Here is a 16665-nt window from a genome sequence, read left to right as displayed (position 1 = left end):
TCTAACAGCCTTTCCCTAAGACCGTAAAATATAAAGTGCGATTTTGATAAAATATGACTTCTCCTATGAAGATACACAAATAATAACATGAAGCAGGTAACAGATTAAAAAAATATTGAGTGTCCGTCCCCATTCGCGCTCCCTGTCTGTAAGTGGAGGCTTGATCGGGCCGCTCTGGTGGGGCTCTTCGGGGAACATCCTCTGAAGATGCTCTCTCCGCTCTCCAGGGACCCTTATTAGCGGCATCATTTGGTTGGCGTTTTCTCCTGGGCTACGTTGCAATGTGGGTTATCTTTTTATATATATTGTCTTCCCAACTGCGCTGTATGCTTTAAAGAGTCATGTAAAATGTTAGTCTCAGAGCAAACAGAGAGACTTGTAGGATGAACGCCCACACATGCATTGCTGGGTTCCTCTCGCTACTTCTGTGACCCCCTCCTCCCCTACGCTGACGGATTCAATCGGACGCTGTCAGGTTTCACCTGTCACACTTCAGTATTGCACTGCCAGAGATACGACTCTTGAATAAACCTAACCAAACAGCTTTATCCCATGTTAACCTTCATACTAATGTCTTCATATCACCAAGTATCTAACCTGTGTTTAAATTTCTCACTTGTAAATTTTCTTTACAGTCGGTTCTTTGAAGGCAGTATCTGAAGACGGTCCACTGAATTGGTGGATGTACCTGTGAAGCGCCTTTTAAACTACAAAAGCTTTCTCCTCCCTCTTTTATTCTCTTGCATCATTTTTTTAAAAAAAATATTGTTTCAGGTGTACAACGTTTTAGTTTGACATCTGTATACACTACAGAGTGATCACCATCAAAGGTCTAATTACCATTCATCTCCATACAGCTGACCTCTTCACCCATCTTGCCCCCATCAGCCCCTTCCTCTCTGGTAATCACTAATCTGTTCCCTGTATCTATGAGGTTTTGCTTTATGTTCTTCTTTATTTTAGATTCCACATATGAGTGAAATCACACAGTATTTGTCTTTTTCTGTCCAACTTATTTCACTAGCGTAATACCCTCTAGGTCCATCCATGTTGTAGCAAATGGCAGAATTTCATTCTTTTTCATGACTGAGTAATATTCCATTGTATATGTGTATGTACCACATCTTTTGTGTTTTAAGATTTTTTTTTGATGTGGACCTTTTTTTTTTTTTTTTTTAAGTCTTTACTGAATTTGCTACAATATTGCTTCTGTTTTATGTTTCGGTTCTTTGGCCCTGAGGCATGTGGGATCTTAGTTCCCCTACCAGGGGTCAAACCTGCGCCCCCTGCCTTGGAAGGTGAAGTCTTCACCACGGGACCGCTAGGGAAGCCCCACCACATCTCCTTTATCCGTTCATCTGTTGATGGATACGTAGGATGCTTCCATATCTTGGCTATTGCAATGAACATGGGGGTGCATATATCTTTTTGAATTGGTGTTTTTGTTTTTTTTGGATAAGTACACAGAGTGGAATTGCTGGATCGTATGGTAGTTCTTATAGTTTCTGCCCCTTGTTAAGTTCTGGCTGTGTTCATCCGTGCTGCTTCTGGGCTCAGTGAGCATCTTTATGACCATTATTTTAAAATCGTTATCAACTGAGTTGCTTTTCTCTCTTTCATTTGGTTCTTTTGCAGAGGTTTCTGTCTTGTCCTTTTGATTGGAACATGTTCCTTTGTCTGCTTGTTTTGCCTAATTCTCTGTGTCTGTTTCTCTGTGTTAGGTGTATCAGCTCGCTCTCCCAGCCTTGAGGAGTGGCTTTTGTAGGAGACATCCTGTGGGGCTCAGAGGTGCAGTCCCACCGGCCACCGGAGCCCGGGGCTCAAGGGGCGTGCCCGTGTGGGCACCTGCCCCCCTGTTGTGGTGAGGTCAGGGTTGCGGAGGGGCGCTGGCGGGTGGGGTTGCCGCCTGCCTGGTCATGAGCCCTGCCGAGGTGCAGGGGTGGCAGCGCTCTCGGTAGGGGGCTAACGGGTTAGGTGGCGATTTCCACAGTGGCGCCTGCAGCGTCTCAGTCCCTGGGGAGCGTCCCAAGCGGCCCCTGTTTCTCCAGCAGGTACTGCAAGCTTAGTGAGTGGGTCTCCGTCCCCTGTGACCCAGATGCCTTGCAATCAGGCGCGTCTGCGTTGGTTTTGAGTCGAGTGAGTCTGCACAGGGGCCCTTTAAGAGCGAAGTTCCCATTCTCTGCAGTTCTGCGGTTTGCTTAGATGTATCTCCTGTTGGTTTTCAGAGCCAGGTGTTTTGGGGGCTCATCGCTCCTGTGCAGGATCTGGGGGTTGGAGAGCCTCCTGTGGAGCTCGAACCCCTCGCTCCTCACAGGAGGGCTTCACCCTTTGTGATCCTTGGCATTTGTGGATCGCCGTGGCAGTGGGTGTTCTCTTGGCGAGACCACCTCCCTGCCTTCCTGCCTGCTGATGCTGTCCTGTACTTTCCTGGTTGCACCCCAAGGAGGACGTGTACTAGTTCCTCTGTTCCACACGCCCTGTGAGCTAGGAGCTCGGAGATGTGACCAGCGTGTCCAGCGTTCAGCAAGAAGCCTTCGGGGGACAGCGACCTTCTGTGAGGGGGACGCTGCCTCCCTGTGTCTCGTTAGCGTCCAGCAGCCCCGGCCACGTAACCTTTCTGGCACATATCACCTTGACTGTTTGGAAAGTGCTCGATCCCCCAACAAGAGGAGCTCACCTCACCCTACCCCACCTCGAGGGAAGCCCTCGCCGGGCTGTTCTTTTCTCTGGAGCGTGTCTCACAGTCTGACTCACGCGTTTGCACGTATTGGATAAATGTTTGTCTCCGCTTGTAGACCGTCAGCTACGGAAGCCAGCAAACTGTGCTGCTTTTCTCACATTTGCACCCGGGACTCAGCATGTGCCTTGCAGGGTGTTTGCTGAGTGGGTGAATGGTATCATTTGCTCTTCACGTCAACCGTGAAAGATGGTGTTGTTGTCAGCCTCGTTTTCCTGATGAGGAAACTGCAGCTTGAGATAGCAGGTGATAGCGTTTGTCCCAAAGTCAGGTCACTTAAGGCAAAGTGGATGGAAGCCTTTAAGAACCGTCTAAAATGCAGATTTAAACACAATTTGCTTTATTTCTTGGGCTTATTGGTCCCGGACTCTAATGTTTTAAATGCCATTCAGCTCCAAAGTCTAGCTTTCTCTGACTGTTCATTGTGTGCAAAGTTGTGTGCTGAGCCTTTAGGGTGAGCAGAGGAGTAGAGAAGGGTCACCTGGGGGCAGGGGTGTCAGCCAGGGCTGCAAGGAGGAAGGGTTCTCTTCTTACATAGTGAAAAAGGACAAGGCAAGAAAAGACCAGCCTTCTTCTAAAGCCCCAGAGCTTCCCGGGGTTACCTGTCCGGACCAGTCCCAGGCAGGCCATTCCACACCACTCGCCCCTGGAAAACTGCCCCTGCCGTTCGGTCTAATATCCTTCAGAACCTCGGGGAGCGTTCAGGTAGATTCAGTGGGCCACGAGCACAGGATCCCTAGGAAGGCGCAAGACACAGCAGCCCTGTCCTCAAAACCCAGCTTCACCTGGAAAGCACCAGCGAGAAAGTCAGACGGGAGGCCCAGAGGGCCAGGGTGTGTGACCTCCCCGGGGGCGCAGCTCTGGAGAGCTGGCTGTGCCGGGCACCCAGCGGGTGTAGTGCGGAAGACAGAGACGTGGGTGACGCAGATAGTGGCTGCCCTTCTGCAGGACAGTCGAGACCAATTAGTAGCCCTCAGGGCTCATGAAAACCCACCCATCCCTGCTCCCGAATCAGTAAATCAGGCCACAGGCTTCACGTGCGTGGCAAATGTTCATTTGGTAAAAACTTAGAAAGGAGACCCTCTTCCTTCATTTATTCATTATTTACACCGTGTCGCCTTTGAAAAAGCTTTAATTCACATAAAATTAAAAGACCAGTGGGCAGTAGGATAATGGCAAGGGCAAACGGCAAAGTGTGAAGTGTGGGATTCAGACACGGCTGGTCCAGCTTCTCCTGTTTAGGACATGGTGTCTCGGGTTGTGGCCCAGCTGGCAATGCCCCTCGTTAGAGTGTTGTTCTGTATTCTGTGATCAGTTCTCTATGGAAACCGGAATGGGTAAAGGATTATTTGTTGTGCTTTTTATCAGTTGTAGAAGTAGTAAATGGTTACCATGCAATACCAGAATAATAGATGGACACCCTGGATCTCATCACCACCAGGCAGGTGTTGTGAGCGCTGGTGTGCCTTTTGGTGCTCCGTGTGCGTTTGTGAGGCCTGGCACCGCACGGCTGACCCGGGTGTGGCCGTGCGCAGCTGCTGCTTCTCCTCTGCACGTCCCTGCAGTGCATTCGCCAGGGCTCGTTCTTCCTCCATCGCTGGGTTAAAATTCAGGCAAGTCCCATGAACTCCAGTCACTCTTAGGTAATAAAAAGTGCGAGGCCACTTTTGTATTTAAAGTTTTAAAAATTGTGGCAAATACACATTGGTTTGGCTCTGATCATAGACTGAGTTCCTGTCTGCAGAACTGCAGCATGAAGCGTGCACACCTGGGCATCTCCCATCCAACCTTTGCTGCGGGGAGGGAGCTCGGCAGTTCTCACATTCAAAGGGTGTTTCCGTGAATGGGATCCAGATGCCTTGCTGATTCAGCCCATTTAGTTAATGTAGACGGATTTCAGGGGCTGCCCCGGAAGCCCTTCCTGGGAAGTTTCCTCCTGTGGGGTCTGCATTTGCCACCCAGCCCGTGTCTAGGCTACTCCCCTGGGTGTGATAGTGGTGAGGATGAGGGTGATGAGAGTGGTAATGGTGATGGTGGTGATGGTGGTGATTATGGTGGTGATGTGTGTGTTCGTATGTGCCTAAACTGTGTACTTTCATGTACACGTGGTGGTAAAGGCACTTAGGAGCAGAAACTGTTGTGTATGATCACATCCTCTTTGTGGAAGCAGATTTGTGTGAGGTTAACCGCACACCATTGCTTATTCTCTAAAGCTTGTAGCATTTGTCTGGGGGACCCTATTAAGACATATAATTTCTGTAGGTCAGGCCTGCAGCAGTTGTTCATGGGAGCTGATCTCCTACTCCAGGCCTTACATATTTGATGTCCTGACATTTCATGTAATTGCTCTGCTAGAGCCCACTTGGCACATTGAAAGCTACTTAAAATGTCATTATAAGCCGGCCGGATCTCGGAATTACATGGTGCGGCAGCCGGAACAGAGCGTCTCACTTTGATGCATGTGGTATTTGATTGTGCTCTGCGCCACGGTCCCTCCAGTCCACCAGGGCTGGCTACACTCTTTAAAGAGGATTTCCTCATTTCTCCTCATCTTCAGAGAACTGACGGTGGGCGCCTCTGAGCTGACTCACTGTGGTCAACCGCAGTTAGCGGGAGATGATCGCTGACACGAGTTAATTGCTCTCCTCCTAAGTGGTCAGCCGCTTAGCATCTACCATTGTATACCTATGGGTTTTTTAGTTATTTTTCACTAATGGTAATCTGAAAAGTTTCTTTTTTGGATGAGAGGAGACAGTTTTAGGAATTATATTTTATGATACCATTTTGAAGATGGATGTGTCTTATTATAGTTAGAGAGGCCCACGTTCTCTGGTCTTTATCTTAAAGAACGTGAGTGTTTTCACGCTGCAGGTCTGTTTCTGCTCTTCCCTCCAAATAAGGAGAATAGAGCTGAGGGAAGGTAAGGGAAAGGACATGAGGTAACTGTAGGGAATAGAGCTGAGGGAAGGTAAGGGAAAGGACATGAGGTAACTGTAGGGAATAGAGCTGAGGGAAGGTAAGGGAAAGGACATGAGGTAACTGTAGGGAATAGAGCTGAGGGAAGGTAAGGGAAAGGACATGAGGCAACTGTAGGGAGGGTTTCTCTGAGTTGTTAATGTCAGCACAGATTATTGGAGGAGGGGCACAACTTCCCCTTAGCTATTTGGTTGTTAGACGTGGTAGACAGTCTAAACATTTGATTTCGCTTTCTCAATAACCCCTTCAAGTGGGAGTTACTGACCCATCTACACAGACAGACCCCGAGACTGGAGCCTGGGTGTGGCTGGCTGCAGAGCACACTTTGTCCAGATCGTGACTCCCTGTTTGTGGTGGGTCTTTTAGGATTTCTGACTTGCCCTGTGTTTGACCAACATCCTTCCTGCCCTGGGTTGCACAAAACAAAACATCGCCCTGTGGGATGCTTTGAGGGGCTGCCGAGAGCCTCCACCCCTTCCCAGGCTCCCCCAACGTTGGGAGCTGACCTCACACAGCTCCTCCAGCTTTGCTGTCTGTTGTCACCCACCTGGGCTCTGTTCCGTCCCCTGAACCTCACATCCGGTCCATCTGGACCTGCCATAGAAACACATAGGCTCCCGCCAGCTCTGCCTGCTGCACCGCCACCCCCAGCTGGGTTCCTGCAGGAGCCGCCTCCGGCCTCCCGGCTCTGACCTTGTCGCAAGCCTGCAGGCCTCTTAGAATTGTACACCAGATGACGACTCACTGCTCAAAACCCAGCAAGGGCTTCTCATCCCACTCAGCAAAAATCCAGGTCCTTTTCATGGTCTGAGACCCTGTAAAGTGCCCCCGACTTTCACGCCCCGCTTGTTGCTCCAGGTCACCCACTCTGGCCGCTCCAGGTCACCCACTCTGGCCGCCTTCCTTCCTTCCAGTGCTCCTGCCCCAGGGCCTTTGCGCTTGCTGTGTCCTCTGCCCACAGAGCATTTCCTTAAGATAGTCCCTGGGCTCAGGACTTCCCTTCTTTGGGTCTCTGAGCTTTTCTCCGACAATCCTGTCTAACGCAGCATCGTCCCTCCCCACTGCCCCATCCTCCACGCTCTGCATTATTGTTCCCACAGCCCCGTCACCACCAGACATTGTATGTGTTTGTTTTTAATTGTTTATTTTGTTTCTTCTACTATAGATGAACGTTCCGTGGAAGCAAGTGCTTTGCTAACTGCATTATTCCTGCACCTTGACAGGTAGCTGAGCACAGAAAACGTGCAGCGAACATTTGTGGAAGGAAGGAAAGAACGAAGGGTGGGAGGAGAGTTCCTGCTCTTGAGCTCTGCCGTTTAGGTTTGAGACCCTCTGGGAGGCCTGAATCCCTCACTGATTATCCACCTCCCTCATGACCTGGAATGTGTGTCTCCCACCCAGGCAGCCTGAGAGCAGCTGGGGGCAGGGGCGTGTGTGGGCAAAAAGATCACAGGGCGGCGACAGGCCCTGGCCCCCTGCACAGAGGACAGCACCAGGGCGTCAGCAGATGCGGACCCGGCCGCCCACAGGCCAGGCCGTGCCCAGGAGAGTCCGCCTGCTTCAGCCACAGTTCGGTCCGCGGCGACTTGCTACCCAGGGTCTGAACTGTCACCCTGACACCCGTGTGCCCCCATTCGCATGACGGTTCTAGCGCAGTAACTCCACTGGTCCTGTTCCTAAATCTGGAATCGGAGAGAAAGTGGACTCTTAGAAGGACATGTTCTGGACCCCTTGAAACCGGCCAACAGTGCGACTCAGGGGCTTAACCGCGAGGTGGTGAAACATCCTCGCAGGGCCCAGTCGGGGCAGGGAGTCCACCTTGGACCCTTGTTAGGAGGGACACAGCTCTGCGTTGAGGATGGTCCAGCGGAGAACAGGAGCAGATCCTCGGTGAACCAAGGCCCTGGGGAATGGAACGTTCTCCCCAGCTGAATTTCCTGGTTAAGTTTGCGTTCCGCAGAAACACATTTTGGATCCAACACTTGTTAAAAAACGTCTCGTAAATGTACTGATCCATTTCCTTTGCCTTGGTCGGTGTCCTGGGACGCCATGGTGGGTCCTGCCATGCTGTGGCCCCTGGCAGGGACCACGCCTGCAGGGGCCAAGCCTCGGCCTCTAGTTTCAGGGCATTGCGTTTCCTCACCTCTTAGGCCATGGCCGCGACAGTACAGACCCCTGAAAGTTGACGTGTCTATAATGCTAGAGGCTTAATAAACAGCTCGGTGTTGTTTCTCTTACTGTTTACTCCACCTTAGTTTTTCTCTTTTCTACGAAGCAACCTGTGCCCTTTGTCGTCCCAGAGAAGCAGGAATTCTGACGCTGTGTGGGGTCGGGGTCCCTCAAGCCTTCAGCCTCCTGCCCTGGTCTGGGTCAGGCTTGCTTCTCTGTTTTTACAATGTTTCTGTTTATGAGGAAGTGAGAAATATTTTTCCAGGTTCACTGCTGGAAGGCAAGCGTTTGGTCCCTAAACGTGTCTACGGGGCTGTGGGGGGAGGGATGCAGGGGGAGGTGGGGATGCAGGGGGGCAGTGCCCTCCCCAGGGGCTCAGGTCGGGGTCAAGGACCACGGAGGCAGCAGCCACAGGGAAGTCATCCGTCTGCGTTTCCTTCCACGGGAAGCTGTTTCAAAGTGCAGGTTTTATTACCGTTCGGGTGTGGTGAGACCAACAGATCAGGAGAGGGTTATCGTGAAAAAGGTTGTTTCCCAGAGGCGGGGGCCACCCGGGGAAGCACCAGGCTGGTGACGGGGCAGAGGGAGGGGAGCCGTAGGCAGGGCCTTTCTGTGGGTTTGCAGGAAGGAGCAGGCGAGGCAGCACCGGCTGGTGTGAATAACGTCAGCGGCTCTGGGGCAGAGGGGCAGCCCCTGGTTGTTGGGACCCGGGCCCGGGGTGCGCAGGGCAGGGGGCCAGTCACCTGGGGGCAGGGCGGGGCTCTGGGTTGGTTGGTTGGCATTTGGAAGCAGCGTCTGCTGTCTGTACATGTGGGCGGCCCCGGGAACGTCAGTCTCTCCGGGACCGGCGAGGCCCAGAGCTCAGAGCCTCAGGAGCTCCTGGTTGACACGGAATCAAGGCCGGGGCTGTCACCACCCTGCAGCAAACCTTGTGGGGGACTCCGGGCCACCCCACTGCTCTCCAGCCAGCAGAGCTTTTCCTAGCATCTCCTGCACTGCAGGTCCAGGGTGAGGGACCATCGTAACTCTTTTCTTTTCAATAATATGAAAATGTCTTTCTTCCACTCTCACGTCTGAAGGATATTTTCGCTGTGTAATCTAGACTTCTGAATTAGACACCTTTTCTTTTAGTGGTTCAGATGCATCCTCATATGTAAATGATCCAGTGTGTACTTGTGTATCATGTCACGTATGTCGTGCTTACAGGGCGCTGGGTGTGTCCTGGGGCACCGCCGTCCTGGCCCCGCCTCTGGCCGATTTAGCGTCTCCTCCACCTCGGTTCTCTGTGCGGCCTTGTGAGCTCGGCTGGGAGCGGCCGTCGTGTGGCTCTCCGAGTGCCTCGAATCTCTGAGTTAATGCTCTTCACCGATTTCAGGGCATTTGTGGAGGTTGTTTTCTTTTCTTTGTCCCCTTCTCTCTCTCCTTTCCCTCTCAGACCCAGTCACACTCGTGGCGCCTGAAGCTGTACCACGTTGCCGAGGTGTGGCCAGCCCTTTCTCCCTGTTCCACGGATGAGAATCGTTTCCATTGTTTGTCCTCAAATTCACCAGCTCTTTGTTCTCCATCATCCAATCTGCGGTTAAGCCCATCCAGGGAGCTTTTAAATTTCAAATACTGAACCCTTCACTTGCAGAATTCCATTTGGCCCTTTTTTGCTCCCGTCCCTCTGCTGCGCTCACCGTTGCCACCCATCTGCATCATTGTGTCCTTGTTCTAACGCTGTCCCTTGTCTCGGTTTGTCTGTTTCGTGTGTGCCGTCTAGGGGCACGTGTTCAGGCTCTGCTGAAGGACCTGCAGGAGCGCCCGGGCAGCGTGGAGGGTCTGAGCGCCCTCGATGTGGCCGAGGCAGCCCGTGCGATAGCGAGCGCGATGCCAGGCGGGCGCGCGGAAGGGGAGCAGGACGGCGCCGGGAGAGGCGGCGGAGGGCCGAGAGGCCAGGCGGGCCGCTCGGGGGCCGTGCGCCACAGAGACGGCGTGCCAGGTGAGTGCCTCCCGGCCGCTCGCCGCGTGTGCGCGTGGTGCGCTGGGCTGCATCCTTTCTGCTGCGAGGTGGGATTCATGTTAACGATTTGTGTCTGTCTGAACTTTTGCCTCTGAAAGCCTCCTCCGCAGGCTGAGCCTTCCAGAGCACGTAAGCTGAAGGGCGAATTGCTCTGTGGAGGAGGGGGCTGTGATGCCTCCGGGTGAGGTTCCGGGTGAGCAAAAACAGGAGAGAAAGAGGTTTTGTCCGGACTGTGTGAGCGAGTACAACATGGAGGCAAACATTTGAATAATAAAGTGAAAGAGGTTCATTCAAATGTCTGCTTGAGGCCACACCAGCCTCTGGGGCTGCTCCAGGGAGAAAGCAGAGATCCCCACCCCCTGGCACACGCCCACTGGCGCACACTGACACACACACACACAGACACGCTCACACCCCGGCACATGCACAGTCACACACACACACAGAGACACGCTCACACCCCGGCGCATGCACGCTCACACACATCCCAACATTCACACTCACACACGCTCACACACCCCAACCCACTCACATACATGCACCCACTAACAGCCGCCAGGGAGCCTTGTGCGAGGGCCGAGCAGGGCAGGCCCCGTCTCCCCGCCTGACCGCTTCTCAGAGTTGCGGAAGCTACATTAAAGCATGTAGCGCAGTGCGCTGCACACAGTAGGCACCCAGGAACATTCCAGGCGCAAGGTGCATGTCTCTCCCTCCTCTGTGGGCTGGGACGAGGCTTGCCTGGAAGCTGGAAGCGTGGCTTGACCGATGCAGGAAAAGATGCTGGGCTGCTACTCGGACGAGATGGTCCCTGTCCGGGGCTGGGAGCGTCTGCAGGAGCACAGGAGCCACACACCGACTCCTGCGTGTGTCTTCAGAGGAGTGGCCACCACAGGAAAGTACCCAGTCTGGAGGCATCTCAGCATGAGGTGTGTGGGTCGACACTTCACTTTCCTTTCTGTAACTGCGCACTGCGCCTGGCCCAGCGGCTCTTTCTGCTCTGAGCTACCTGAGGATAACACGTGGCTCCCTGGAACTGGCATCGCGACTGACTGACTGACTTCGTGTCTGAGTTAGTGTGTCAGCCCTCCTCTGTCGTGGACTTTACGGAGCGCCACCTCTGTACTGTAAGCGGAGGTTTTCGTTGTCGTGGGAATGAGGCCAGTTTCACTGTGCCTGACCTACTCGGTGGTCACCCTGTATGTCCTGTGACCTTTGTGCTGACATGCTGGACCGGGATTTTTTTTTCTCATCTTTATTGGAGTATAATTGCTTTACAATGGTGTGTTAGTTTCTGCTTTATAACAAAGTGAATCAGTTATACATATACATATGTTCCCATATCTCTTCCCTCTTGCGTCTCCCTCCCTCCCACCCTCCCATTCCCACCCCTCCAGGCGGTCACAAAGCACCGAGCTGATCTCCCTGTGCTATGCGGCTGCTTCCCACTAGCTATCTGCCTTACCTTTGCTAGTGTATATATGTTGGGCCAGGATTTTGATGAGCTCGTGTCTTTCACAGATAACAGAGTGCGAGACGGCGGTGCAGGATTTTACCAGGAGGTAAGATGGGGCGTGTTCGGGTCCTGTGAAACCCAGAGTCGCGTTAGTTTTCTTGTCCATAGTTTGGGAACGTACATGAAATACAAAAAAAATTTTTTCCAGAAAAAGATAGAAAAACCCTCATAATCTCAAATTAATATTCCTCAGAACCACCCCCCCATCCACCCAGGGAAACGGGAGGACAACACCGCCTGATAAGACTTCACACCCACTTTGTGTCGTTGAGGTCGTCCCGCGTGTCCTGGTTTCTGAGGTTCATTTAACGGACGTTCACAGGCTCTGGACCATGTACACCCACGGCGCTGTCCATGGTGGAGCCACCAGCCATATGTGGCTGCTTGAACTTAAACCCATTAAAATTAAGTCCATAAGACTTCAGTTCCCCAGCTGTGCCAGCCACACGCCCCATGCTCCCTAGTAACTGGGGGGGGATGGGGAGACCACTGCTCCTCTGTCGTTGCCAAGGGGCCCCTCGACAGTGTGCTGGTCCAGAGGGGTCTGGAACAGGCTGATGCGTGTGCAGGTGTGCGCACACGTCCACCCACGGAGCGCTTTGTTGGTTTTCCCTGTTGGAGAACTTTTGCTCATTTGTATTAGCCTTAAGGATGCAGAAAGTCAATTCATAAGCAATGGCAGTGATGTGGTTCTACGAAACTCTATTTTGTCGGTGGAAAAGAAGAATTTCTGGTTAGTACTTCTCTTGTCAGATTATGTTAGTGGTTCCTGGTTCAGTGCCTGTTAGCACGTGGTGAAGAAAACACCAACAATTCTTTGACATGTCCATCAGAAATAAAAAGTGGAGGGTTCGGCTGTCCGAGTTGCGGAGGGAGCCATGGGGTCTAGGGACACGTTTCTAATTTGGGACGCAGAGGGAGAGGCCAGCAGAGCTTGGGCTCTCCAGACGACATGCATTCGGCCGGACGCCGAATTTGCCCCGTGTGGCCCACTCCAGCCCCAGGCTCACGTACGCCAGTGCCCGCTCCCCCGAGAGTCTGGTGCTGATGCCTCTCTGTGACTTGGGGCACATTCTTAGGCTGGTTTCCTTTCTGCCAGGTCAGCCGTTTGGGCGTCAAACTCGGGGACCTCCTGCAGGGTCCTGGGTCTCCATTCCTGCCTGGAGCCCCCCATCTTGCCGAGTCTTTCAAGACGGAGATCAAGAAATCGGAGGACCCTGAGGCCTCCCCGTCTTCAGAGGAGGATCGCGTTGGGGTGGAGAACATAAAGAGTCAGACCTACTCCAAGGAGCTGCTGCAAAGGCCGCCGCACCCGGAGCCGGGGCCGGGCGGACTTGGGGCATCGCAGCTCCGGGCTCCGGCGGCCCCGCAGGAGGACCAGCGCCCCGGCGCCGGGGCCCGGGGACCCCCCGGCCAAGGCCTGCGGCTGGAAGTCCAACCTCCCCAGGAGGAGTACGGCTACATTGTGACGGAAAACGAGTGAGTGGGAGCTTTTCATCTCTCCGTGGGTGAGATCCTGGCCCTGCGCAGGCTGGGGAGACGCTTTCATATTTTTCCCCATCTTCACCTGGAGGTGGAGGGTGGGCATCCCTGGTCTTGCAGGTGTGGGAGGGCAGCCAGGAACCAGCCGTCCCCCTGACTCCGTGTTCTGGACCGGGAACCCGAGCTTCAGGGTGATTCTCCACCAAATAAACCCCAAACAAAGCCCTGCCCGGCTCCTTGGTCCTGGCGCCATCACCTGCAGCTCAGGCCACAGGGTGCCTGTTGGAGCTGGAGCCGGGGTGTCTCAGGCAGGACGGGCGGTGCAAGGGGCGCCCCGGGCAGCCCACATTGGCTAGCACTCCAGAAGCTTCAAGTCGTCCGTATACTAGGGTATGAGTCACTCTTCCGAGGGAAAAACGTGCCGCCCACCATGGAGTGTTCTGTCCTCTCCTTAATTTTGTGCTGAGCGCAACAAGGGACAGAATCAATGCCACGTGCCCAGCAAGTGACAGGTGGTCGGCCTTGTTCTTCAGGCCATCTCACTAACGAGCCTGACGTTTGACGCTTCGTAACGGTGCGTTTCCTTCAAGGAATGGACGTGGGGATTCCAAGGGAAGACACGTGTGTCTGGCTGCATGCACAGGCGTGCGTGTGTGCAGGTGCGTGTGCAGGCGTGCGCACGCGTCCACCCGCGGTTTTGCTTCTGCGCCCTCCTGTGCCTCTGGTCTGCATGCACAGGCGTGCGTGTGTGTGCAGGTGTGCGCAGGTGCGTGTGCAGGCGTGCGCACGCGTCCACCCGCGGTTTTGCTTCTGCGTCCTCCTGTGCCTCTGGTCAGGCGTCCAGCATGCTTCAGCGGTTACTCCCCGTGGGGAGGGGCTCCGTCAGAGCGGGAACCGTCTCTCCTGCTGACTCCGCGGCCTCTGCGCTCTCGCCTCCGCGCGCGTTCACCGTCGCTGCACCGCGCACGGCAAACCCAGACGCTGCGTCAAGGCCCCGTGAAGCTGAAGGTGGTGTCTCGCCTGGGTTTGGAGGCTTCTGCAGCACTGACGCCTCGTTTCTCCAGCCTTTTCATGAAGATGCGCCTGCCCATTCCGGCCTCCACACCTCCGGGCCGTGCTCCTCGCACCCTGTCTGCCTTGAGCCCCTTTGCTCAGAACTGGAACTCCCGCTGCGTGTGTCAGAGTCACACGTGACCCAGCGCGCACGGGGGCCTGGATGGTGCTGTTGCGTCAGACCCTTCCAGCAGCCTGCTGCCCGGTCTGACCTGTGCCGTGGGTTTTCCCTTTCTCAGCAGACATTGCTCTCGTGTGTGTGTGTGTGTGTGTGACGTGTATGTGTATTGTATGTTTCTGTGTGTGTGTCTGTGTGTATCTGTGTTGTGTGCACATGGCTGTGTATATTTGTGTGTGTGCATGTATGTATACACGGGTGCACATGTATGTGTTGTGTGTGGGATGTGCGTGTCTCTGTGTGGTTGTGTGTGTGCATGTGTGTATGCGTTTGTGCATACGTGTGTCTGTGCATGTGTGTGTAGTATGTACGTGTTCCTGTGTGTGTGTGCATCTCTGTGTTGTGTGTGTGTGCGTGGTCACTGGAGGGACCCCTGTGCAGCTGCTCTGAGCACCTTTCCTCCCGCCAGGATGTCCTGATGCCCAAGGGCTGGTCCCCGGCGCAGGGTACGGGGCTGCTCCTGTCTGGGGCCTGGGGCTTAGCTGCGCACGCAGGAGACCGAGGCCCCATGGAAGTGCTGGGAAAGGATTCTGATCATTGGGAAGACTTTTTGAGTCTGCGTGAACAACGGAGAACAGAGGATGATGAACTTTAGAGCAGGACCATCCAGGCCTACCGTTCTCAGCATCACAGGAAACCCAGCGTGCGTGGACGACACCTGGATGGAGGGAGACCCATCTCGCCGGGTGTCTCCTCCTGTTCTTGCTGACTTTCCTGTAACGCGAAGCCACTTCTGAGCGTTTCTTCTCTGCGTCCAGAGTTCCTTTTCCTGAGAGCTTTTCCTTGGCCTCACCTTCGGGGCCTGAACACTTACCTGCTACAAGCGCGGGTTAAAGAAAAGGATCATTATCTTATCTTGGCCGATTTCCCGTCTTCCCTTTTGCTGTTTCTGTCGGATGGAAGCTCTGTGGTGCAGCCGACAGCCTTTTGTCCAGAGCTCCCTGTGTGTCACAGGGGAGACCTGCTCCAGAAGCGTCTCCCACCCTCCCTCCACGGACGGACGGAGGTTTCCGCCTCTGCTGTCAGAGTAACTGGGAACTTGGGATTCTCGGGGGCAAGATTTCACCAGATCTCAGTTTAAGCCTTAATGGATCAACTATTTACTGACAGGAATCCGACACTGTTCTTTTCTTCTCTTTATTTTAGTTGCTTGGTTCTTCCTGAAAGGAGGAGGAGCGTGCCGTCTCCTCCCTGACGTTGGCAGGGATGGCGCGGCTGGCCTCGCGCGTCCATTTCCTGGTGGGCGGGGCTGTCGTTTAATCCTTTGCCACTTGCATTTTCATCCTCTCTACAAACTGGATGGATTATTCAAGACGCGTGAAGGGCAGGGCAGCCATCCCCGGTCCTCCGAGGACGATTTAAAAGTAATTTCAAGTTAGGTTGGCAGGAAGTGACCACGGGACAGAGGCTGCACGTGAAGCAGAGGGGACGCTCACCCGTCAGCAGAGGCCAAGCCGCTTTTACAGCTGAAACCCTGGGAGCTATGAGGTGCGCTGGGCAGGGACGCCCCCCTGAGGAGACGAGCCCTCGTGTCCTGCAGGGACCTGTTCCTGTACAGGGGTCGTCCGAGCCGCGCAGACCGAGTTTGCATGAGCACGTGCCGCGGCCCCCGCGCCCTCACGGATCACCTGGAACCCCCAAGGTGGGGCGAAGCCCGGGTCCCACTGGTGGCTGCCCCCTGGGGCTCAGTGCAGAGGCCGCGGAGGCCGCCTCGGGGTGGGAATCCCACAGCGGCAGATGACCCGGATTGCGGCGGCGGCGGCGCGGGAGCGCATGGGGGGACGCGCTCACCAGATCGGGGCGTCAGCCGCAGCGCTCGCCGCGGGGAGGCTGCCCCCGGGGAGAAGCGGAGCAAAGGCTGTGGGTCGGGGGAGGCTGTCAGGAGGGCGCCCAGGGGCGTCGGGCCGCGCTGCGCCCTCCCTCCTCCGGGCAAGGGTAGGGCCTGGGCAGTGGAGTCCGGAAGAAGGGGCCCCTTTGGGCAAGGCCTCGGGAGCGTGTGCCGCCCCAGGCCCGTGCACCAGGCTGCCCTGCCGGGCCGGGTGCCGTCCTTCTCCTCTCAGACACCTGCCGCTCGAGCCCTCGGGGAAGCCTGCCCGCCCTCCGCCACCCCTCACCACAGTGGGAGAGCCGCCAGCGCTGGCAGCCGGGGGGGGGGGGCGGGAAGGGGGGCTCCGCTCAGCCGCGGGAGGGGGGTGTCCAGCCCTGGTCTCCCTCCACCCTCCACCCCGCCCCGCCCCGCCCGAGCAGCCCCTCAGAGCTCACGTGGCTGCTTCCGTGCTCGTGGGCAGCCAGGAGTGGGTCCGGCCCATCTCTGCGGTTCCTCCCTCCCTTGCTGGAGAAGGAGACCTCCAGAATGTCGGGGGGCGGTTCTGTGTATACGGTGGCAGCGCAGACTGTAGTTACTCGGCGCCACTCTCAGGCCGTGTCTCGGTGACGTGTTCAGGTGTGGCCGCATCTCTGTGCGGAACCTTCCTGGACAGCCCTCCCATGACACCATCCATCCTTTCGTTCGTTTGTCTTTAAAAGACGGTCTTCCGTGTGAGGGGCTTACTATC

General features: G+C 55.0%; 1 protein-coding gene across 2 annotated transcripts in view; it reads left to right on the top strand.

Annotated features, from left to right (window-relative positions):
* The window catches only part of PTPRN2 (protein tyrosine phosphatase receptor type N2), a 689751-nt gene that overhangs the window by 253677 nt on the left and 419409 nt on the right, over positions 1 to 16665 (top strand). For both annotated transcript variants that reach the window (XM_060021206.1, XM_060021207.1), the window contains exons 7-9: positions 9645 to 9863; positions 11403 to 11443; positions 12497 to 12876. In XM_060021206.1, the coding sequence (XP_059877189.1) occupies positions 9645 to 9863; positions 11403 to 11443; positions 12497 to 12876 (640 nt within the window). The remainder of the gene's footprint in view (positions 1 to 9644; positions 9864 to 11402; positions 11444 to 12496; positions 12877 to 16665) is intronic.

This window comes from Delphinus delphis, chromosome 9, assembly GCF_949987515.2.
Source record: "Delphinus delphis chromosome 9, mDelDel1.2, whole genome shotgun sequence".
Classification (NCBI taxonomy): domain Eukaryota; kingdom Metazoa; phylum Chordata; class Mammalia; order Artiodactyla; family Delphinidae; genus Delphinus; species Delphinus delphis.
Note: the sequence above shows the minus strand (reverse complement) of the source record. Positions and strands in the feature narration are given on the sequence as shown.